Source organism: Salminus brasiliensis, chromosome 11 (genome assembly GCF_030463535.1).
Source record: "Salminus brasiliensis chromosome 11, fSalBra1.hap2, whole genome shotgun sequence".
NCBI classification, from domain to species: domain Eukaryota; kingdom Metazoa; phylum Chordata; class Actinopteri; order Characiformes; family Bryconidae; genus Salminus; species Salminus brasiliensis.
The window spans coordinates 35,810,052-35,836,167 of record NC_132888.1 but is presented as its reverse complement, the minus strand read 5'-3'; the positions used below and the strand labels follow the sequence as shown (position 1 = coordinate 35,836,167).

The following is a 26,116-nucleotide window of genomic DNA, read 5'->3' as shown; positions in this document are numbered from 1 at the left end:
GAACCCAGCTGTGTGTCTATGAAGAGTGACCGATCAATGGAGTATCCTCCTCATTTCAACAGTGGAAGAGGAGAACCCAGCTGTGTGTCTATGAAGAATGACTGGTCCACTGTGAACCCTCCTGGTTTCAGATGTGGAGCTGCACTGTCTGATCCTGGGTGTGTTTTGTGTTTAGATACACACACACACACACACACACACACACATACACACACACACACACACACACACACAGTTGTTCACAAGTTCAATGACTAACTTTAAACATCAGAAGGACAGTCCAGCAGGTCACTATCTTGGTGGCACTCATATTTATTAATAATCTGTGGAGGTTTATGGACATGAAGAAGGGAATATTCATGAGTAAAAATACACAAATGTATTTGAGCCAATCAATGACTTAATATTTACAATTTCCATATGTACAAAATTATAAACTAGTGCATATTAATACTGTAAATCAGTTGAAGAATATTTATCATTATGCATTTTTAGAACTAGATCACAAGTCAGCCAGACTTTAAACTGCCTCTACATTACCACTTGTGAAAACTAGGGATGACAATTTTTCTGAAAAAATTCAGAGAGAATAGAAATCATGGAACACTAACTGTTGGACCACTGCAATGATTTTGGTCTCCTGTCAGTGATGGATGGAGCAAAGTGGGACTGATAGTAGATGGACTACAGTCTTTAACTGTACACCCATATAGTGCAGTTATATTGGACAGTGTTTCTGAAAACATGGCCAGTGAGTGTATATATGATGTAGGTGAACCCAAACTGGACACTAAGCCTGGCTCTGAACTGGACTCTGATGTTTGTGTTACTGTGTTTGACCCCTTTAGGCAGAGCTTCACAAAAGCTACACCACACACACACACTCTGGTGGAGGAAACTGGACCCCTGCAGCAGGATTCTCACCAACCAGTGGATGATGTCCTACACAGAGTCCTAAAGAGACACAAAAGCAGCATGAAGAAGAAGTACAAGAGCTTATTTGAGGAATCAAAACAAAAGAGAATAGAACCCTCCTTAACAGGATTTACACACAGCTCTACATCATAGAGGGAGAAAGTGAAGGAGTGAATGAAGAACATGAGGTTCTACAGATGGAGAAAACACCCAGGAGACACAGAGAAGACACTCCAATCAACTGCTCAGACATCTTTAAACCTCTACAGGATCCCAAATATGAAGAACATCAAGATGATGGACAAAATGTCCAAAAGCTCAGAAATGTGCTGACTAAAGGCATTGCTGGAATTGGAAAAACTGTCTCTGTGCAGAAGTTCATTCTGGACTGGGCAGAGGGAAAAGCCAATCAGGATGTAGATTTCATGTTTGTTCTTACGTTCCGGGAGCTAAACCTGATTAAAGACCAAACAGATCCCTTCTACACACATCAGCCGTGTGACGGAAATCCAGGAATTTAATGACCCACAGAAGGAGGAGTACTTCAGGAAGAGGATCAGTGACCAAGACCAAGCCCAGAAAATCATCTCCCACATTAAGACAGTACGGAGCCTCCACATCATGTGTCACATTCCTGTCTTCTGCTGGATCTCAGCCACTGTGCTTCAGAGACTCATCAAACAACATCACTCAGAAATCCCTAAAACTTTGACTGAAATGTACTCCCACTTCCTGATCACTCAGACCAACATGAAAAACCAGAAGTATGAGGAAAAAGATGAGAGAGACCCACAGAAACTGCTGGAATCCAACAGAACCGAGCTTTTGAAACTGGCTGAACTGGCTTTCAAACAGCTGGTGAAGGGCAATGTGATGTTCTATGAAGAGGACCTGAGAGAGAGCGGTATTGACGTCACTGAGGCCTCAGTGTATTCTGGGGTTTTCACTGAGATCTTTAGGGAGGAGTGTGTGCTTTACCAGAGGAAGGTCTACTGCTTTGTTCATCTGAGCTTTCAGGAGTTCCTGGCTGCTGTTTTTGTGTTTCACTGCTACCAACTGAAGCTCTTTAAAGCAAAAAATATAGAGAGGTCTGAGAATGTTTCATTGGATGATCTGCTGAAGGGAGCAGTAGATAAAGCTGTAAAGAGTCAGAATGGACACCTGGATCTTTTTCTCCGTTTCCTGCTGGGCATCTCAGTGGAGTCTAATCAGAGACTCTTACAGGGTCTACTGACACATATGCACATACACTCAGAGAAAACTAAAGAATACATCAAGTGCATAATCAAAGGAGATCGCATATCTCTTTCTACTGAGAGATCCATCAATCTGTTCCTCTGTCTGTCTGAAATGAAGGACTAGCCTGCATGCGTCTGACCTCAGAGGAGGTGCTTGAGGAGCTGGACCTGATGAAATACAATACATCAGAGGAGGGTTATAAGAGCTGTGTGCCCAGCTGTGACTGTCTGCAGAAGAGTTGTGTGAGTATTGTATCTACATAAACACAATCTCTACATTTGTTCATTAATCTACATTTATATTACATCTACACTTACTGAATTGATTAGTTATGTCTGTACACCATCTTGCAGTCATCTAATCAGGAAATTATGTGGCAGTAGTGCAGGGTTTAAAACAGACAAGTATCTCCTAATAATGTTCAAATTTACTGTCTGATGTCAAATAAAATCAAATCAAAAGTTCATTGTCAAATCACATTATTACAGATGAGTTAAACACTTACAGGTGAGTAAAAAACTTAGGAGCAAAGTCCTTTACAGTAATAAAAATGCAAATTTATAAAATACAGAATAAATATGTTATTACATGTTATTGTACAGGTTTAAAATTTAATCTTTGGAATGTTTACATTACTCTTTACATGTAGACATTCAAAGGAAAATAGCTATTGCAAATCAAGCATTATTTATTAAGTCCTTTATTAATTTATTACTGGATTACTGTCGGTTCAGTTCATTTTTACTGGAATAAACACCAGAGAAATTTACCCATACATCAGTGTATTGTAGAATTTACTCAACTGGTTGTATTAATTTAGATTTAAATATACTATAATATATAAATACATATACACACATGGACAAAATTGTTGGTACCCCTCGGTTAATAAAAGAAAAACCCACAACGGTCACAGAAATAACTTGAATCTGATAAAATAATAATATTAAATAAAAATTTTATAAAAAAAATGAACAAATGAAAATCCGACATTGATTTTGAACCATGCTTCAACAGAATTATTTTAAAAAGTAAACTCATGAAACAGGCATCGACAAAAATGATGGTACCCCTGAAAATAATGTGACCAAAGGGACATGGTAAATCAAGGTATGTCCACTAATTAGCATCACAGGTGTCTACAATCTTGTAATCAGTCAGTGGGCCTATATATAGGGCTACAGGTAGTCACTGTGCTGTTCGGTGACATGGTGTGTACCACACTCAACATGGACCAGAGGAAGCGAAGGGAAGAGTTTTCTCAGGAGATTAGAAAGAAAATTATAGACAAGCATTTTAAAGGTAAAGGCTATAAGACCATCTCAAAACAGCTTGATGTTCCTGTGACTACAGTTGCACATATTATTCAGAAATTTAAGATCCATGAGACTATAACCAACCTCCCTGGCCTTTGTGGTTGCAGGAGGAAAATTGATGACAAAGAGGCGGATAATACGAATGGTAACAAAAGAGCCCAGAAAAACTTCTAAAGAGATTAAAGGTGAACTTCAAGCTCAAGGGACATCAGTGTCAGATCACACCATCCATCATTGTTTGAGCCAAATTGGACTTTATGAGAGACAACCAAGATGGACACCATTGTTGAAAACAAATCATAAAAAAGCCAGACTGGAATTTGCCAAACTACATGTTGACAAGCCCCAAAGCTTCTGGGAGAATGTCCTATGGACAGATGAAAAGAGAAAAATTTAACTTTTTGCCAAGACACATCAGCTCTGTGTTCACAGATGGAAAAATGAAGCATATCAAGAAAAGAACTGAATCTGTGCAGGGTTCAATGAAATCTTAAGACTATCAAGGGATTCTAGAGAGAAATGTGCTGCTCAGTGTCAGAAAGCTTGGTCTCATTCACAGGTTATGGGTCTTGCAACAGGATAATGACCCAAAACACTAAACTACACCCAAGGAAAGAGGAAAACATTGGACTATTCGGAAGTAGCCTTCTATGAGCCCAGATCTTAATCCTATTGAGCATCTTTGAAAGGAGCTGAAACATGCCATCTGGAAAAGGCACCCTTCAAATCTGTGACAACTGGAGCAGTGGAGTGGAGTGGGCCAAAATACCCGCTGAGAGGTGCAGAAGTCTCATTGACAGTTACAGCATTGCAGTGATTGAACCTCAAAAGATTGTACAACAAAATATTAAGTTAAGGGTACCATCATTTCTGTCCAGACCTGTTTTATTAGTTTATTTAAAAAAAAAATCTATTGAAGCATTGTTAAAAAGCAATGTCTGAATTTCATTGGTTAATTTTCAAAGCATTTTTATTTATTATTACTTTTGTCAGATTCAAGTTATTTGTGAGTTTTTCTTTCATTAACCAACAATTTTGTCCACGTGTGTACTGGAAATATAGCCCAATATGATTTCAATTGGTCTTCAAAATATCCCCCCTACTCGAGAACTTTCATTTAAATCTTAGAGTAAAGAGACATGAGTTGGGGGAAACCATAGCAAAGTCAGAGGAGCACAAAAAAGTGGGTACCAGAACAAGGGACATCAGAAGAGACCAGATTGAGTCATAATCAGAAAGATGGTGCTAGTCCAGCAAGTGGAGTTAGTTCAGGAAGTCTTTACAATTGTTCTGATGTGGTTTTAGTATTTTTTTATTAGTTTTTTGTGTACTTAAATGCATGCAATCTGCATCAATGGAGGATTTCCATAATAAAATAATCAAGCTTAAGACATTGTTCAAAAGCGTTAAATTATTAAGATAATTTCTTTTAATGTCAAAGGGCTTCTCAGTCCAATTGAACAGAGCAAAATCCTTACAAAATTCTAAAAAGGTTCAGGGGCAGAATTTTACAAACTGATACTAGTTAGGAATGCAACGGAAGCACAAGGGATTCTTGTGACTGGGGATGATTTTTAAAAATTAAGATTATAATAATGTCACACTACTGGGTTTGCCTCCTGCCTCAGTTGACGCACCAGACTACAATACCCAAGATGCCTCTCTGTTGAATCGAGGTGTTGTTTTGAGCTTCCAGGAGCTGAAAGATAACTTTTTTAAATATTCAGGATTTTCTTTAGCTATTTCCAAATTAAAGACTTTATTGGCAAAACATTTCTATAGGACACCACAAGGGGCAGTGACCTTATTAACTTATTGATCTTTTACAAATGAAGACGACATGTATAGGAAATTTAAAAAGGAGGCAATACCCTAATAAGATTAAATCAAGATGGGAAGCAGAGGGTAATGTTACAGTAACAGAGGAGGAATGGGATATGATCTGCAGACAGCAGTGGGCAATACATTTTCTCCATCCTGGAGAGTCTTAAAAGCTTCATTACTCTGATCAGACTGTCTGCTGGAGGTCTTGTGGCAAAGCTGTGGCAAATCTCCTTCACATTTTCTGTAACTGTCCCTCTGTGGCTTCCTTTTGGAAGAAATATATTGGGTAAAACAAAATAAATATTTGTTAAAAGTGTTACTAGTGGTGTGTTGTGGCTCAAGTAGGATTCCCCAATGGTAAAGGAATAGGTTGATACAGATCATGATATAATACTATGGGGAAAATTACATTTATGCTAAGCCTTTGATGAAAAGTTTTATTGAAAACTCGACAAACCAGACACTCGCAGATATCAAAAAAGGAAACTTTATTTAACAGCAGGCAATCCAAAGAAACAGTCAGTGACACAGTCCAGGTCAAAACCAGCAGGGCAATCAGATGCATGGGAAAAGCATGAGCGTCAAGCAGAGATCAAAACCATAGGCAAACTAGATCAAACAACCAAACAGGATGGTTTTGCAAAAAAGAGAAAACAGTACACAGAAAACAGGTTGAAACACGGCAAAGACAATAGAGAGATAAACGCTTGATAAGCTCAGAATGATGACAATACTTTGCAAAGACTTAGAAGTAAAAATACAAAAGAGATGGAGTTATGTAATAATTGAAAGTTTGGGAAAAGGACCACGCCCAAACCCCTCCCCTTCATTACTACGTGCTATAAAACCTTTCCTCTCCCTTCTTGTTCTTGTGACGAAAACTTAAACCAAAGAAGCTGTGCCTGCCTTCTCAGTGTTTTGCTCTCCTTCGCCCTGGCTGCAATAGACCTCCTATTACCATCCTTCCTTTGCCCTCACCCTTAATCGTCCCCTCGCCCTCCCCCTTAATCGTCCCCTCGCCCTCCCTTAATCGTCCCCCTTGCCCTGCAATCATCCCATCCCTTCTCATTTGCATTTTAGGTCTCCCTACTGCTGCGCCCCTGCCATGCCTCCTGCTTGCGGGAACCGTTCTTGTCTCCGCGATTGTCTCCCCTTTGTGTTTCTCTCCACCCTCTCGAATTCTGGCGTCTCTTTGGGGTCTGCTAGGACGGCACATAATAATTTCAGTTCGTCTCCCCTTCGGCCGTAAGTCATCCAAGATATTTGAAACTGGGGCCCTCTGTTGGTTTCTGCTCCCTGTATAAAACCATAGTCCACCTAATCCACAGTTGGGACTTCCAAGCCCAGGATACCATCCACTCTGCTATTCCCATGCAAATGCTGCCAACCTACTGGACCAACTGGAAATCCTTCCAGAACTCTCCACCTTGCAACATTGCTTTTCCCTCAAACAACCTCTTCGTAACTATTGTCTTTATCACATCATCCAGCTCACAGCATTTCATCCGATTCCCACCTTGAAAGAGTACTTATGCCATCAATTTCACAAATTCATAACCATCTTACTTAATTTTTTCTCCAACCACCATGTTTGCTTCATAAAGAATTCAAAGTTAGAACATTTTCCACCTCAATGAGACCCCGTCACTTCAGACATTCTACTGCACTACTCACAGGCACTCTGCTCTGGTGACTTCTCAGTTACCATCTACCCCTATCTACCTTTAAATTATAATCTCAACCCAGTCCATACAAACCCCTTGTACAGCTTATCAATCAAGGCTTCTCGGATATCCAACCAAAAGACCCACTTTTGTCACAGAAGCAGGATCCACCATATCCCGCCAATCGTTCCACACTCACCTCACATTCTCTCTCTTAAGTTACACTCCAAATTATTTCTCAGGTCATTCTCAATGACCACAGGCTAAGGCAACTGTAAGCTGTAACTTTTGGGGTCTGGCTTCGAGTTCCATCCGCTCTAAGCTCCCCAGAACTCCAGCCCAAATTTCTCGAGTTTCTCTCAAGGTTATTTGTTATGTTTTTCCTTTTGCATTCAGTTTGAGAGCCTGAATTGCCAATTCATTCACTGAATATATGTTTGTGTTTATTTATGCAACAAAATCCCAATAAAAGGTAAATGACAAAACAAATAGAAAAACTAAAAGAAGCAAACTCAAACTTAAAGGCATGCCTTGACATTACAATTGACCTCTGACTGATGTGTCTATTTATCTGTCTGGTTAGGGTCATGGTTGAGTGAAAGGAGAGCTCTTCTAATATCTTTCAAAATCAAATATCCTTGATACATTTGTATATACAATGACAGATTCCCAACTTCAGATAATACAGATTTACTTGGTATGTGCCCTTGTATTCCCCCTGTTGTCCCCTGGGATGGGGTTATGGGTTAAGGACGTTTTAGACAAAGGAACAGGTGTGATGGCTCAAAAATACACATCTCAGAAGTCTGTCATATGTATTAATCACAAGAAGGAAGACATTGGGATTGAATGGATTGCTCCTAATCATGGTTACCATCTAGTACAGTGATGTGCCAGTTTTAATAGAGTATAGTAACTTGTCAGGAAAGTATTGAGAAACATCCTTCTTTGTGAGATGGCCAATGGCTCCTCTTGTCAAGGCAAAAATCTATGTAGCAAGGCAGAACATCCATTAAGGTGCTACGGAATGAGTACTAGCCTCTTTTTTATGTTCTTACTTAAGGGACCCAGTGCAAAAAGTGTTTGTGTCATCAGGTTGGGGCTGGATGTCTGGATTAACTTACAAACAACCTAAAATGTTTTATGAATGTAATCCAAGGTCCTCTGCTACACACTGGAAAAGTGTAGTGTGAGTAGGGTCTTTGGTGGGTGCAGTGTAACTGAGCAGAGGTTACAGTTCCAGTAAGTAAGTGCAGGGTGTGGAGTGTGTTTGTATGGGGTAGAGGTGTGATGAGACCAGTGAGAGAGCTTTGTGGTGGACTGGACTGATACTGAAAGAGGAAATTAATAAAGAAAAAATGTGATCCTAGTGATTTTGAGTATGGGGTAATTGTTGGTGTCAGGTGAGTTGGTTTGAGCATTTCCAGAACTGCTGATATCCTGTGATCTTCAGCTCAACAGTCCCCAGAGTTACTGAGAATAGAGGAATACAGAAAACATCATTAATGCAGAGGAAGTCCTGCAGGCGAAAACATCTCCCCAAGTCTTGATTGCCTACATCAGCAGAAGATCAGTTTCCACATCTATCAGCAAAGGACAGAAAACAAAACAAGAAACAAAACAAGAAAAATAACTTTATTTGAACTGATAAGTGCACTGACGTTACCAGTTAGCAACCAAAATGGCTTCTAATTCCTAGCTTGCCATTCCACCTTAAGTAGTGTACATTATATAGTGTACATTTCAACAGCGAAACATAACTGTTGCATCATTTAAGATGAAAGACGACAACTGCGGCCATGTTTTTAGTTTTTGTGTTCACCTATCCACACAGACATGCAACCTATCCACACATACTTTTTCTTTTCTTTTCTTTAATTAGTGCACGACATTGACCATGATTACACTATTAAAAGCAATAGAAGGGTTTTTATAGTGTCTTATTTCTTATTTATATGTTTATTATTTGTTTTGCAGACTTTCTGGCTGTTCTCTCACCACAAACTCCTGTGGAGCTCTCTGCTCTGTTCTATGGTCAGTAAACTCCTCCCTGAAAGAGCTGGACCTCAGTTACAATGACCTGCAGGATTCAGGAGTGGAGCTGCTCTCTGTTGGACTGAAGAGTTCCTACTGTAAACTGGAGACACTCAGGTCAATCTTCTGTGAATTGACTGGAAAACTGTTGAGAAATAAACTGAACTGACATCCCTCATTTAGTGTGTTTAGAAATCTGATCCTATCCTACACCTATCCTATCCTAATTCATTTTATTCTATTGTTTAAACCCTAAAACATTTGTCTTTTTAAACATATTTGAAATCTCATTTGAAAAGTACGGAGAGATGCAGGTAATATAACACATACAACTGAAGAAATATCTTTAGGACATACCTGACTTTTGGGAGAAGGACCACACCTCAAACTCCTCCTCTTGGCCCTCAAGCCCTTTACATAAACCCTGTTCTCAATCCAACTCTGTGTCGAACGAACATCACATCAAACTAACTTCTATGACAAGTTTGCCCAACTGCCGTGGGACCCCTGGAATGTGTCTATTTATTCTGTCCTCCTGACTTCCAATCACTCAAATGATGAGTGTAGAGGGAAAAGAGAAGAGGGCCCAGCACCGAACCTTGCAGGACACCCGCGGAGGCTTCTTGCACTATCAAACAGAACTTGCAGAGAACTTGGCAAGGTCATGGTGATGCCCATGGTGAGGCCCATTGAGCTTCAGTTGGTGTTCTGCCATTCATGAGGAAATGTCAGCCAGACATGCTGAGATGCAACTGGAGACCTGGATCTTTAAAGGTGGGAAGGAAAGCATTAGTTGGGTGTCATCAGCATAACAGTGATAAGAGAGGCCATGGAAGGTTATGACCTCACCAAGGGAATGAGTGTAGGAGGAAAAGAGAAGAGGGCCCAGCACTGATCCTTGCAGGACACCGGGGGAGAGATTACATGGAGTGGATGTGAACCCTCTATATTACCTGTTAAGAGCATCCTTCTATGTTTGATTCCAACCACTCCCAAGCAGATCCAGAGATGCAGAGGCTGGTGAGGACAGACAAGAGGATGTTGTGGTTAACCGTGTTGAAGGCTGCAGAGATATCCAGGAGAATCAGAACCGATGACAGTTTGGCTGATCTTGCCGCCCTTGAGCTTCTCAGTGACTGCTATGAGAGCAGTCTCCCTCTGAAGAAAGATGACTTTGCAGCAGTTACGTCAACTGAGAACTTAAAGAGGAGAGATTGGTAGGAGCGAAGATCCGATTCTATCTGGGATTTCCTCCATGTGTTGCCTGCTCTGTGTGTCGGAGGAATCTAGTTGAGGGAGAGGTCAATGGTGAGGGAGGGTGAGCTCCTCGACTGTCTTCCTGTGCTCTCTCCCCATGAGGCTTCAATAATTGCCTGCCTCTGAAGCAGGGTCTGTTTCTTCAGTCAGGTTGCCGGCAGTCAGGTGCATTTACTAAATACTGACTGGTAGGGGGTGAATATTTATGCAGTCACTTATTTTATGTTACATATTTTTATGTAATGTTATTTAATATTTAACTTTGTAGAAATATGTTTTCACTTTGACATTAATTAATTGTAAATTCAAAACACATTATATCAACTGTTGTCTATTCAAGTTAAAATATTCAAATTTGTTGGCCCCAAGGAATTGTCATATGAGCCCCACAAGGGTGTGCTATAGTGCTACTATGGATGAAACCATGGAGAAAGCTGTTCACTTGGTGTTTTAAGATTGAGATTAAAACAAGCATGTCAGGTCTACCAACTTGATATTTTTTCACAAACCCTTTTTCTTTAGCGCACAACATTGACCATGATTCCATTCATAAAAACAGTACAAGGGGAAAACATATAAGGGATTTTATAGGAAATGTAACTTTATAGTGTCTTAGTTCTTTTTATGCATTTATTATTTGTTTTGCAGACTTGCTGGCTGTTCTCTCACCACAAACTCCTGTGAAGCTCTCTGCTCCGTTCTACAATCAGTAAACTCTTCTCTGAAAGAGCTGGACCTCAGTAACAATGACCTGCAGGATTCAGGAGTGGAGCTGCTCTCTGCTAGACTGAAGAGTTCTCACTGTAAACTGGAGACACTCAGGTAACCTGAACTGAAGACTTCACTGACATGCCTAATTTAGTGTGTTTAGAAATCTATTGTATCTGTTCTTATCCTAGTTAATATAAAGCACACAGTAATGAATGAATTTTATTCTGTTGTTTAAACCCTTAAGGATTTGTCTTTTTAAACATATTTGAAACCTCATACTGAGAGATGCAGGTAATATAACATATTTTGAAAGAAGGACCACACCTGTTCTCCGACAAACTCTGTTGGACAATTGTGAATCATGTCTGTTTATTCTGTCCTCTGTGCAAGGTCTTTTGCACTCTTCTGGCTGCTCTTAATACTTCCAAGCCTTCTCTCTTTGCCTGCCTATGAAGCAGGGTGTGTTTCTTCAGTCAGGTAGCCGGCTGCCCTGCTACCACCAAGCTTGGCTCGTTTTACCTCTATTCAACTTTGTTCTCTTAGTATCACCCACCCCCTTCAAGATGCAGACAGTTTATCACATCTCATTCAGTTTGAATGAGATGTGATAAACATCCTGAACAAGAAAGGAAACACCAAGCCAAACTACACCATGAACCACCAAGCCACCAAAAATCAAGGAGCTGAGGCAAGAGCTCCAAAACCTCAAGAAAACATACAAACATTATACTGAGGAGGAGAAGCAAGCCCTAGCTGACCTATGAGACATCCTAAGGAGAAGACTGGTAACCCTTCAGAGAGCTGGGCTAAAAAGTGAGCTGCATTTGTTGCAAATCCCTTCGACTCTCGGGACCAGAAAGCATCAGCAGCCGGCATAGAGGTGAGAACAGGTAGGAAGTGGAGGGCAAAGAGAGCAGTGGAGGTGGTGAAGTCACATCTCAGGCAGAAGGAGTTGGTGGGGACATTGCCCACTGGGAGAGCTGGCTTGAGCTTTTTCCCAAAGACCCAAGAAGGCAAGGCGTGGAATCCAGGAAGAGGTTCAAGCAGGCGTGGAGGAAGAGTGAGTGAGCAGAACAGTGGGGCTCAGACAGCAGGGGCATGGACAAAGTGGGAGATGATCCTACAGCACAAAGTCACCTGGACAAACATCATGCAGGCAGACTTTTATCACATCCGTTTCCTTGTTCAGGCTGTATATGATGCCCTACCAAGCCCAGCCAACCTTCATGTTTGGGGTAAGAGTTAGACACCAGCATGCCAGCTATGCTCGGGAAGGAGATACTTGCAACATCCGCTGAGTAGCTGTCCAAAGACTCTTGCAGAAGATCGCTACCGCTGGCGCCATGACCAAGTGCTGAAGGCGGTGGCAGAAAGTATATGCAATGCCATCATCCCTGGCAAACACTATCTTGCCCAAAAGACAAAAATTGCCTTTGTCAAAGCTGGAGAGGAACCCTGTCAACAACCTCAGCTGCGTTGCCTGGGCAAGGGTGTCTGATGTTAAAAGACGCAAAACACCCAGTAATCCGAGGTTCACTGATGATGTGTCCCAGTGCACATTAGTTTTAATGGTGCAAGAATCAATACAAATCTCCTTAATGCAATTCTTAAAATTAGAAATTGAGATAAAAGATTCCAGTTTGAGAGTTTTTTCAAAATGTGTTATGAACAGCTGCAGACTGAAATGAAAAGGAGCCATAGGAAGTGTATGTTTTATGTAAAGAGAGGACCTGGTGTTGAATTCTGGCTATAGCAGAGATTGTATTAGGGTATTAGGTATTAGGGTGTCTGTCCCAAGTTGTGTCTTGTCCTCAAGAGTTTTATAAATTTATGTAAACCAGTGTAGATTATGCTGAGTCTGTAAAGAGGGCCAATTAACCAGAAGGTACAGAGAGCAGTGATGCAAAGCAATAAATCACCATCACCTTAATCAAACAAAGGGAGAACAGTCATTTGAACAAGAGCAGCACAGGTAAAAGAAGAACATAGAAAGCCAGGCTTGGCTTCAACCTTTGATTGTTACATGTTAATAATTATAATGAATGTATGTGTGAAGAAAGATAAAGATCTGTCCAACCATATACCCAGATATTGAAAGTTGCAACCTGTTCCAGGATAGTCCCCTCATTTGTGGAACATTTAAAGGTAGGACCAGTCAGGGCACTTTTTTGACCAACCCACATAATCTTGGTCTTAGAGATGTTAAAGACAGGTAGACACTCCATTACAGGTACACACTTTTATTTACCACTGACTTTATGTTTTATTCTAATGTTATATAGAGTTTTACTGACCACTGACTTTATTTTGGGCTATTTATTATTATTAGTAGTACATATTACCTTTTAAAACTCTTTGCACTATTTAGTACTTAGCAGCCAGCTATTTAGCAGCCACTAAGAACATCACCCCATCCTTCTTTAGCTACAGTGACTACCAGTTGCAGCTTGTTGCTGTTGACCTGCTGCATGGCCTTGCTCCTACTTATCTGTCTGCTGTGTTACATCCGTATGTCCCTTTGCACAAGCTAAGGTTCTCTGATTCTAGTTATCTGGCTGTTCTGAGTTTCAGGCTTTCTGAAATGGGTAGCAAATCTTTTAGTATTGCTACCTTGACCCCTTTGGAAAAACTTTTTTCTATTCGCTCATCTCCCTTTCTTTTTATCAACAAAGCCCAGCTAAAAACCTAAAATCTGTTAAAAATACATTAATTCTCTTTGATTTTTGGTACTTAATTGGAAAGCGTTCTTGGGTATGTAAAATGTGCTATGTATGTATTCATATTTTATTTATGCTATTATTATTATTATTATTATTATTATCTCAATTTTGATTTTTGATTTTTAATCTACAGCTGGTTTTTTCCTCTTTTTCCTTCCTTTATGCAGATTATCTGGTTGTATGATCACTAAAGAAGGCTGTTCTTCTTATACTTCATCTCTGAAATCAAACCCCTCCTACCTGAGAGAACTGGATCTGGCCTACAATCACCCAGGAGAGTCTGGTGTGAAGATGCTCTCTGATCTACTAGAGGGTCCACACTGTAAACTGGAAAAACTGCTGTCAGTTCTTACTTACTTACTAACCATAGTCTTTTACAAAACATACTGCCAGATTTACAGTGGCATACAGTATTGCTGTAAAATGTTTGCTCAGTAATGTCAGTAAGTGAAATTACAATCACCAGTAAGTTGTCACTGTAATATGGTAAATTGTATGTAGAAAAACAATCGTATTTTCTTTGTCTAGTAGAGTGAGTTTACAAAAGTGAGATGAAAAATTTCACTTGTTTTCTTCTGCGCTGTTGTCAGCTCTCTGCTATGCTCTGTTCTTTGTGGACTTCACAATAGTCCGACAAAACAGCAGAGACAACAAAAGGAATGTCCTTTGTGGGTATGTTTATCCATACTGCATGAAAATAATAATTATATATATATATATATATATATATATATATATATATATATATATATATATATATATATATATACATATATACACATATATACACATATATACACACAGTGGAGGAAAGTATTTGACCCCCCACTGACTTTAAAAGTTTTAATACAAAAAAATAAATGAAACATCTCATGATTTTATGCCAGCTTTATTTTAACAGTGACACATAGAATATCAAAAGAAAAACTGAGAAAATTACATGAAATGAGAAATAAAAAAATTAACTTGAATTTCATTGAAGGAAATAAGTATTTGACCCCTAGTAAAACATCATTTAATACTTGGTGGCAAAACCCTTGTTGGCAAACACAGCAGTCAAACGTTTCTTGTAGTTTTTTATAAGGTTTGCACACACTTCAGGAGTCATTTTGGCCCACTTCTCTCTGCAGATCATCTCCAAATCCTTAAGGCTTTTAGGCATGCATTTGGAAATGCGAAGCTTCAGCTCTCTCCATAGATTTTCTATGGGATTGAGGTCAGGAGACTGGCTAGACCATTCCATGACCTTGATATGCTTCTTATGGAGCCACTCCTTTGTTTCCTTGGCTGTATGTTTTGGGTCGTTGTAATGCTGGAGGACCCATACACGACCCATTTAGTGCCCTGGCAGAGGCAAGGAGGTTGTCACCCAGGATTTTGCGATACATGGCCCTGTTCATCTTCCCATCGATGTGGTAAAGTTGGCCTGTGCCCTTAAAAGAAAAACACCCCCAAAACATAATACTTCCACCACCATGCTTGACGGTCGGGATGGGGGTCATATTAATTTTTTTTCTTCCTCCAAACATGTCGAGTTCAGGCCAAAATTTTGGTCTCATCTGACCACAGCACCTTCTCCCAGTCTCTCTCTGAGTCACTAATATGTTCATTGGTGAACTTGAGGCGAGCCTGGACATGAACCTTCTTGAGCAGAGTAACCTTGCGTGCACTGCAGGATTTTAAACCATTACGTCTCAGTGTATTACCAATGTTTTCTTTGGAGATTGTGGTCCCAGCTGCCTTAAGATCATTAACCAGCTCCTCCCGTGTAGTTCTTGACTGATTTTTAACCTTTCTCATGATCAATGAGACTCCACGAGGTGATATCTTGCATGGAGCTCCAGACATTGACAGTAATGTTGTACTTTTTCCACTTCCTAACAATTGCACCAACAGTTGTCACCTTCTCATCCAGCTTCCTACTTATGCCTTTGTAGCCCATTCCAGCCTTGTGTAGGTCAACAATTTTGTCCCTGACATCTTTAGACAGCTCTTTAGTCTTGCCCATGGTGGAGATGTTGGAGTGTCACTGAATCTCTTGGCAGGTGGTGTTTTACACAGGTGACAATTTGGGACAGGTGTCTCTCATGCAGGTAACGAGTTCACTGAGATTAAGGTGTGTCAGTGGTCTGTGGGAGCCAACATTAGTCATGGTTTTTAGGGGGATCAAATACTTAGTTCCCTCAATGAAATGCAAATTATTTTTTATTTAAATATTATTTCATGTTCTAGATTTTCTTTTTTCACTGTTAAAATGAAGCTACCATAAAAATCATAGACTGTTTAATTATTTTTTAGAGTACAACCTTTCAAAATCAGTGGGGGATCAAATACGTATTTCCTCCACTGTATATACACTACTCAAAAAAATAAAGGGAACACTCAAATAACACATCCTAGATCTGAATGAATGAAATATTCTCATTGAATACTTTGTTCTGTACAAAGTTGAATGTGCTGACAACAAAATCACACAAAAATCATCAATGGAAATCAAATTTATTAACCAATGGAGGCCTGGATTTGGAGTCACACACAAAATTAAAGTGGAAAAACACACTACAGGCTGATCCAACTTTGATGTAATGTCCTTAAAACAAGTCAAAACGAGGCTCAGTATTGTGTGTGGCCTCCACGTGCCTGTATGACCTCCCTACAATGCCTGGGCATGCTCCTGATGAGGTGGCGGATTGTCTCCTGAGGGATCTCCTCCCAGATCTGGACTAAAGCATCCGCCAACTCCTGGACAGTCTGTGGTGCAACGTGATGTTGGTGGATAGAGAGAGACATGATGTCCCAGATGTGCTCAATCAGATTCAGGTCTGGGGAATGGGCGGGCCAGTCCATAGCTTCAATGCTTTCATCTTGCAGGAACTGCTGACACACTCCAGCCATATGAGGTCTAGCATTGTCCTGCATTAGAAGGAACCCAGGGCCAACTGCACCAGCATATGGTCTCACAAGGGGTCTGAGGATCTCATCTCGGTACCTAATGGCAGTCAGGCTACCTCTGGCAAACACATGGCTGTGCTGCCCTTCAAAGAAATGCCACCCCACACCATTACTGACCCACTGCCAAAGCGGTCATGCTGAAGGATGTTGCAGGCAGCAGATCGCTCTCCACGGCGTCTCCAGACTTTGTCACGTCTGCCACATGTGCTCAGTTTGAACCTGCTTTCATCTGTGAAGAGCACAGGGCGGCAATGGCGAATTTGCCAATCCTGGTGTTCTCTGGTAAATGCCAAGCATCCTGCATGGTGTTGAACTGTGAGCACAACACAACCCCCATCTGTGGAAGTCGGGCCCTCATACTTGTGTGGGTTGTAGAGTCCGTCTCATGCTACCACGAGTGTGAAGGTACCACCAAAATTCAAAAGTGATAAAAACATCAGCCAGAAAGCATAGGTACTGAGAAGTGGTCTGTGGTCCCCACCTGCAGAACCACTCCTTTATTGAGTGTGTCTTGCTAATTGCCAATAATTTCCATCTGTTGTCTATTTCATTTGCACAACAGCATGTGAAATTGATTTTCAATCAGTGTTGCTTTTTAGGTGGACAGTTTGATTTCACAGAAGTTTCATTTACTTGGAGTTATATTGTGTTGTTTAGGTTTCCCTTTATTTTTTTGAGCAGTGTACATGAGCTCAGCATACATGACCAACAAGCCAGTAATTATATTACATTAACAGAACTATTAGTGCACATTTTCACTGAATTTGTATCATGAATACAAACATAAAACAAAATACGAAGGAATAATCTTAAAACCTAGGCACTAAGTGAATATTTATGGGAAATACTAGAGCTACATTACTAAACAAAATGAACACAGTAGTGTGTGTGTGTGTGTGTGTGTTTAGGGTGGAATACGGAGGGCAGAACAGGATGAAACCAGGACTAAAGTAATGTAAGACACTCTCTCTCTCTCTCTCCCTCACTGTCCTTCTCTCACATACAAACTCTCATACTGTTTCTGTGGTCCATTCTAATGTGTGTGTGTGTGTGTGCACGAAGATGCCTGTAAGCTCACTCTGGATCCAAACACAGTACACATTCGTGTGTCTCTGTCTGAGGGGAACAGAAAGGTGAAGTGGGTAAAAGAGGATCAGCCGTATCCGGATCACCCAGACAGATTTGACCACTATCAACAGGTTCTGAGTGTGGAGAGTCTGACTGGACGCTGTTACTGGGAGGTTGAGCGGACAGGGTACTGGGCTGATATAGCTGTATCATACAGAGGGATCCGGAGGAAAGGAGGTGGTGATGATGGTCAGTTTGGATCCAATAATCAGTCGTGGAGTCTGGGGTATTTTGAAAGCAGGTACTCAGTTTGGCAGAATAAACAGAGAATCTGTGGTAAATAGAATTCTGGTAGAATAGCAGTGTATCTGGACTGGCCGGCTGGCCAGCTGACCTTCTACAGCGTCAATCCTTTCACACTTACATGGACCCACATACAAACAGTCTACACCACGTTCACTGAGCCACTCTATGCAGGGATTTGGGTTGGTTATGACTCATTAGCGTGTGTGTGTGAGATAGAATAGCCTCTGCACAGGATTTGGACTAATGACTGGTCATTGTGTGTGTTTGTGTGTTTATCTACTTTATCCCACTCCAAAATGTCTACAATAAGGTGTGTTTTATTGTATTCCAATTGTTTATATTAATGATAATGATTAATGACATGCATTTTGATATATTTCTATGCTTTTATTGTATTACATTTTATCATATTAACATTTCTATTGTTTTGCATTTTATTTTTTCCATGTTTTTAAGGTATTGCATAAAGGCCAATACTTCCCTTATTTCGAAATAAAACGTGTGCAAGTCATGTATTTTATAGTCTCAAACACGTGAAACAAAAACATAACATTATTGAAGTGAACTTAATTAAAAAATAAGAATTATTAATTTATTATAATTGTATATAATAGTAGTAATTGTAGTGGCACACAAATATTTCATGAATAAAATGTGTAAAATGTCTCAAGCAACTACATAGAAATATCATATTACATAATCACAATTTCTGTCAAAAGAAACTTAATACCAATACTACACAGCCAGTACAGCATGTAATACAATACTAAAGAGCCAATACAGCATGCATGATATTACACAGCCAGTGGATAAAGTAAAACAATACTACAGAGTCAGTACAGCATGCCTTACAATACTCCAGAGCCAGTACAGTATTTATTACAATACTTTAGACATAGTACAGCATGTATTACATTATATACACAGTACAGTGTGTCTTTCAATACTACAAAAGCCAATACAGCATGTCTTAAAATACCTGAAGGGCACCATGCAGTAATGAATGGTTCAGTAATGGGTAGGAAAGACTTACACCTTTTAAACTCTCTGGAGGAACATAAGATGGAGAAGTTCAGTAGATATGGTGCATTTTCTCCATCATAAATTAAATTCCCTCAGGGAAAGATGATGATCCACATCACTACTCCTGTAGTGTAATTGTTCATGTTGTTTTTACTGTTCCTTTTTTCCATCCATGAAATGCTTGTTTTGTGCTACTGTGTACATGAAGGTGAATGAAATACTAAAGAAAATAATGGTGTAATGTTGACCAAATTCCCAAAAGGTCAGTAGATGGTGCTCTTCCCTCACAGAGTCTGCATCACAGTCAAAGTCAGATTTAAGTTCATTCTTTTTCCACAAAAGTGCTGAACGAGGAACAGAAAAAAGTTTTTCCACAACACAATACGCATTTAACACAATCAGACATTAAATACAATAAATACAGATTAAATACATTTTTTAAAATACTAAGAGTAAACTATACTAAATACTGTATAAAGGATACATTAAACATGGATACTGGATACAATCGTACTTGTATTGTATTAGTGATCGGTAGTTTAATCAGTAATTATTTACTGATTAAACTACTGAAAAGTAAAACACTGCTCCCGGATGAAATGGATAGAACATCTTTGGCGCAGGAATCTCTCCATTCAGACTAAAAAGGTATTTACTGAACACTTTTCTCTCATTGTAGATCAACTGCTCTCTGGTTAAAGTGAGCAGAACCTAGCTGTATTTCTGTGAAAAGGTTCTGGTCTTTGTCACCTATATTCAAAAGTGGAGGAGAAGAACTATGAAGAGGGACTGGTCCTCGCATGATTGGAGGCATCTTAGGACAAGAAGAAGATTCAGTGGGGAACCACACTGGAGAAGATCTAAAGAAGGTTTAGCCTAAATTTTCACAGCCTAATTTGAGCATTTCTACTTTTGGAAAATAGCTTTTCATGAGCTCAGGGTTTCATGGATTTTTGGATATTTGCCATCATTTAAAGTCCTAATAATAGTATGCAAAAGAAGAGTAGAAGGATTTGCATGTTTGTGATGGTAATGCTAAGATGCATAAGGCCTGCTCTGGCTTATTTGAAAGGCAAGGCAGGGCAAGGTTTTTGTACAGCACCTTTCATATCAAATGCAAATTTAACATGCTTTACATAACCAAGGAAAAAGTACAAATATATATATAAGCAAAATCTGTGTGGAAATACAAAGATATAAACATATGGAAGATGAAAGTAAAAGAAAAAAAAGTTAATAATTAAAAAATTTAATAATCAAAAAGAAAAAAAGACATAGAAATACATACAGAAATAACTTGAATCTGACAAAAGTAATAATAAATAAATATTCTATGAATTTGACATTGGTTTTGAACCATGCTTTAACAGAAGTATTTTAAAAAGTAAACACATAACACGCAACATGGACCAGAGGAAGCGAAGGAAAGAGTTGTCTCAGGAGATTAGAAAGAAAATCATAGACAAGCATGTTAAAGGTAAAGGTTATAAGACCATCTCCAAGCTGCCTGATGTTTTTGTGACTACAGTTGCACATATTATTCAGAAATTTGAGATCCATGGGACTGTAGCCAACATCCCTGGACATGGCCGCAGGAGGAAAATTGATGACAAATTAAAGAGACGGATAATACGAATGGTAACAAAAGAGCCCAGAAAAACTTCTAGAGAGATTAAAGGTGAACAAGCCCAAAGAACACCATTGTCAGAATACACCATCCATTGTTGTTTGAGCCAAAGTGGACTTCATGGGAGAAAACCAAGGAGGACACCATTGTTGAAAACAAAATCATAAAACAGCCAGACAGGAATTTGCCAAACTACATGTAACAAAACCCCAAAGCTTCCGGGAGAATGTCCTATGGAGAGATGAGAGAAAAATGGAACTTTTTGCCAAGACACATCAGCTCTATATTCACAGTCAGAAAAAAGAAGCACATCAAGAAAAGAACACTTTCCCTACTGTGAAACATGGAGGAGGCTCTGTTATGTTCTGGGGCTGATTTGCTGCATCTGGCACAGGGTGTCTTGAATCTGTGCAGGGTACAATGAAATCTTAAGACTATCAAGGGATTCTAGAGAGAAATGTGCTGCCCAGTGTCAGAAAGCATGGTCTCAGTCGCTTTCTAAGTCATGGGTCTTGCAACAGGATAATTACCCAAAACACAGCTAAAAACACCCAAGAATGGCTAAGAGGAAAACATTGGACTATTCTGAAGTGGCCTTATATGAGCCCTGACCTAAATCCTATTGAGCATCTTTGGAAGGAGCTGAAACATGCCGTCTGGAAAAGGCACTTTTCAAACCTGAGACAACTGGAGCAGTGTGCTCATGAGGTGTAGGCCAAAATACCTGCTGAGAGGCGCAGAAGTCCCATTGACAGTTATAATTTGAAGCTCTAAGGGATCTTGAAATAGGTCAGTCAATGGTCATTGTCATCAGGTAGGAGGACAAGGTAGAAGGGGCTGGTCTAGTTTAGGCTTTGTAGGCCAGCGTCAGGGCTTTGAATCTGATGGTCAGCTACAGGAAGCAAATGAATAAAACACCTACATCACACCTGTCTCTGAAACCAATACTGCATTGCTCACACATTTACTACTAGAAAACTAAACCCATCCTTTGACTTGAGTACCATCATCCACCTAGAGGATTCTCTAATCTTCACAGTTTTCCTGATCCCCAATCAGTTTCAAGATGAACATGAGAAGTGAAGTGTTTACCCATAAGAAGCATTTGCCCAAGACTTGATCAAACAGGATCAACTCTTGGGTATAACAGAATAAATGAAGTAAAAAAATTGATCTTTTGATGCTGGATATACTTTTCAGCTATTTTATTGTTTTTCACACAAGCAAAAAATTCATTTTATAATGCAGGGCTTTTGTAAAACATTGAAAAATAGAAATAACTGTATATGGAAACTGTGTATGAAAATATTCATTATAAATTATATAAAGATAAAGATCATTTATTTCAGAAAAAGTAAAAATATTTTATATTACACAATTATCATTACATAGAAAAACAATATTATTAAATACAAATATAAACAGTTTGAACACAAGAAAACACATGATAGTATTACATAGAATTTGTATGAAAACTTAATAATGCCAGATAATGGAGAATTAATCTTCATATAGCACTGAAGGTTTAGAGTTAAGTGTAGGGTTACATGCAATACAAAATCATTTATATTCAACTTTGAGTTAAGATAAGATAAGATAAGATAAGATAAGATAATCCTTTATTAGTCCCGCAGTGGGGAAATTTACAGTGTAGCAGCAGAAAGGGATAGCAGGACACTCAGTTACAAAAAATTTGGATAAATAATTTACACTATATACACACAATATAAATAAGAATTAAAAAAGCAATAAACAATATTATTTACAGTAAAAGACTCTTAATTGCACATGGGGATGGGATATTGCACATAGTATTCCCTGAACATGAACATGTGTGTGTAGTTAAGTGTGTGTGTATGTGGTCCGTTGGGAGCAGTGTTGGTTGTGCAGTCTGACGGCAGCAGGAAGGAAGGACCTGCAATACCGCTCCTTCACACACTTGGGGTGAAGCAGTCTGTCGCTAAAGGAGCTGCCCAGTGCTGCCAGAGTCTCATGCATGGGGTGGGAGCTGTTCTTCCACATGGATGCCAGCTTGGCTGTCATCCTCCTGTCTCCCACCACCTGCACTGGGTCTAAGAAGCACCCCAGGACAGAGCCGGCCCTCTTTATGAGTTTGTCCAGTCTCTTCTTATCTGCCGTCGAGATGCTACTACCCCAGCAGACCACTCCATAAAAGATGGCAGATGCCACCACTGTGTCGAAGAACGTCCTCAGAAGTGCTCCCTGCACTCCAAAGGACCTCAATCTCCTCAGCAGGTAGAGTCTGCTCTGGCCTTTCTTATAGAGAGCAGCAGTGTTGACTGACCAGTCCAGTTTGTTGTTCAGATGAACACCCAGGTATTTATAAGAGTCCACACTCTCGATGTTCATACCCCGGATGTTCACTGATGGAGGGGGGTGTCTGCACCTGCGGAAATCCACTACCAGTTCTTTGGTTTTTCCAGCGTTTATCTGCAGATGGTTCTGCAGACACCAGTCCACAAAGTCCTGAATAAGTTCTCTGTACTCGCTGTCCTCCTCATTGGATATGAGGCCGACGATCGCTGAGTCATCAGAGAACTTCTGGAGGTGACAGGTTGGTGAGCTGTACATGAAGTCAGCAGTGTACAGGGTGAAGAGGAACGGTGCCAAGACCGTTCCTTGAGGGGCTCCTGTGCTGCTGACCACCAAGTCAGAGACACAGTCCCGTGCCCTCACATACTGTGGTCGGTTGGTGAGGTAGTCCAGTATCCAGTTTGACAGGTGACTGTCCACTCCACAATGTCCCAACTTGTCCTTTAGGAGGCCTGGCTGTATGGTGTTAAAAGCACTGGAGAAATCGAAGAAGGTGATCCTCACAGTGCTGCCGGGCTTCTCCAGGTGAGAAAGAGCTCTGTGTAGAAGATAGATGACAGCATCATCCACCCCGACACCAGGCTGGTAGGCGAACTGAAGAGGGTCCATGGATGGGCTCACCAGAGGGCGGATGTGGTTGAGGACCAGCCTCTCCAGTGACTTCATTAGATGGGAAGTCAGTGCCACCGGCCTGTAGCTGTTTAGGTCCTTTGGGTGCTGTGTTTTGGGCACAGGTACCACACAAGATGTTTTCCACAGCTGTGGTACTCTTCCCAGTTTCAGGCTCATGTTGAACAAATGCTCAACTACCCTGCACAGCTGATCAGCGCAGGACTTGAGGAGCCTGCCGCTGATTCCATCAGGACCTGTAGCTTTCTTAGGCTTGATCTTCCTCAGCACATTTCTCACCTGGGTTGTTGTGAAGGACAGGTTGGAGCAGGGGGGCTGGGTGCTGGAATGTGTGAATGGTTGGTTGATGCTGCCAGACGATGGTGATGATTGTGAGCCAGAAGTTCTGAGAGAAGAAGAAGGGGGAGGGCAGCATGATGGTAGTACTGCTGAGTGGGGATACAGCAGGGGTGTCTGTGTGGGGGCAGGGCTAGGTGATTGATCAAATCTGTTGAAAAATAGATTGAGATCATTCACCCACTTCTGGTCCCCCACCACCTGGGAGTTGGACTTTGTGTGGCCAGAGATGGTTTGAAGGCCTTTCCACACTCCCCTGATGTTGTTCTGCTGCAGCTGTTCCTCCAGCTTCCTCTTGTAGCTGGCTTTCCCCTCCCTGATCTTCCTTCTCAGTTCCTTCTGCACAGCTTTCAGCTCATCCTTGTCACCAGATCTGAAGGCCCTCTTTTTCGCTTTTAGGAGAGCCTTTATATCTGGATTAATCCATGGCTTGTTGTTGGAAAAACACCGAACAGTCTTGGTGGGCACGGTGTTATCCACACAGAAGTTGACGTAGTCCGTAATGCAGTGAGTGAGATTGTCAATGTCCTCCCCATTAGGATCACACAGTTCTTCCCACACCGTTGTTTCGAAGCAGTCCTTCAGAGCCTCCTCAGACTCCTTAGACCATTTCTTCACTGTACGGGTGACAGCTGGTTCCCTATGTACAATGGGTTTGTACACAGGCAGAAGATGAACCAGACAGTGATCAGATCTTCCAAGGGGAGGGAGAGGTGACGAGTGGTATGCCTCCTTTGTGTTGGCAAAAAGCAGGTCCAGTGTTTTCATGTCTCTGGTGTGGCAGGTTACATACTGGGTGAAGGTGGACAGAGTGGAGGATGGAGAAGCATGGTTGAAGTCTCCGGAGATAAGGAGGAGGGCCTGCGGGTGCTGTGTCTGCAGCCTGCACACAGCTGAGTGCAGGGCATCACAGGCCGAGTCAGCGTTAGCAGAGGGGGGGGACGTACGCAGCGATCATGATAACGTGCGAGAATTCCCTCGGCAGATAGTACGGCCTCATGCTAACAGCTAACAGTTCAATGTTCTTACAGCAGATCTGTTCCTTAATAGTGATGTGCCCAGAGTTACACCATCTATCATTCACAAATACTGCCAGTCCGCCTCCCTTCCTCTTACCGCTCTCCTCCGTCCTGTCCGCCCGACTGAGGTGAAATCCTTCCACAGATACGTGCGTGTCTGGAGTCAGCGTGGTCAGCCAGGTCTCTGTGAACACCAGGATGCTGCACTCCCGGTATTCCCTCTGATGTCGCGTTAGCGCCGCCAGCTCGTCCATCTTATTGGGGAGCGACCTCACGTTCCCCATGACTACAGAAGGAAGAGCGGGCTTGTAGCGTCTCCTCCGGGCGCGACACAGAGCTCCAGCCCGGCTCCCCCGCCGCCTCCTCCTCAGCTCGCGGGGGATGTCGTGCCTCTCGCGTGGCAGCACAGCAGCACTGCTGAGCGCTAACAGCTGGTCCCTGGTGTAAACAATAGGCGCGCGACTCCGCACGGGATCTCCAGACACGGTCGTAAACATGGAAAAAAGTAGCGTAGAAACCAGAAAAATCACCACGCTTTTGTTGTCCATTGTGCCTAGAGTCATAAACAACACTAAACTACCAAAGAAACTTAACTTAAAAACTTTTAAATTGGAAAAAGTTAGAAAAAGCTCAGAAGTGAGCAGGAGCTGCTGCAACAGGCTGCCACCTCCGCGGCGCCATCTTGAGTTCAGATGCATTTAGGAGACATTTAGTTTAGAATGTTGGTTGAACATCATGTGAGCAACTATGAGGCATCTACAATTGACCATCAAAGTATAGTGATAGCAATTAAGGTAATATTGACCTAATATATGGGATGGAATCTACCCAAACAAACTGAGTGCAAATTGTTATTGGGTAGATTGTTATTGGGTAGGTTGTTTTATAGTGTAATTACACAAATAAAATACAATTTAATAGAAGTAAATCCAAAAGTAACACATTTCTCCCTCAGTTCAGAATCATTTCAGTCTGTTCTGAACTATTTCAGCTCCACCAGATCACTTTCATTGTTTACCATCTTCAGCCTAAAATAACTTGATTGAACACAACCTCAACAACATAATATGAACCTCTATCTAAACAGTTATAGAACTGAATCAGAATGACAGATTGTCCTGAAAACTACCATCACTTACCA

At 40.9% G+C, this 26,116-nt stretch overlaps 1 protein-coding gene across 1 annotated transcript in view; it reads left to right on the top strand.

Annotated features, from left to right (window-relative positions):
* Window positions 1–24,853, top strand: part of LOC140565122 (NLR family CARD domain-containing protein 3-like) — a 110,680-nt gene extending 85,827 nt beyond the window's left edge. The window contains exons 4-8 of the mRNA XM_072690930.1: window positions 8,936–9,109; window positions 10,898–11,071; window positions 13,848–14,021; window positions 17,762–17,949; window positions 24,741–24,853. Coding sequence (XP_072547031.1) covers window positions 8,936–9,109; window positions 10,898–11,071; window positions 13,848–14,021; window positions 17,762–17,949; window positions 24,741–24,853 — 823 coding nt within the window. The remainder of the gene's footprint in view (window positions 1–8,935; window positions 9,110–10,897; window positions 11,072–13,847; window positions 14,022–17,761; window positions 17,950–24,740) is intronic.
* Window positions 24,854–26,116: the final 1,263 nt, after the last annotated feature.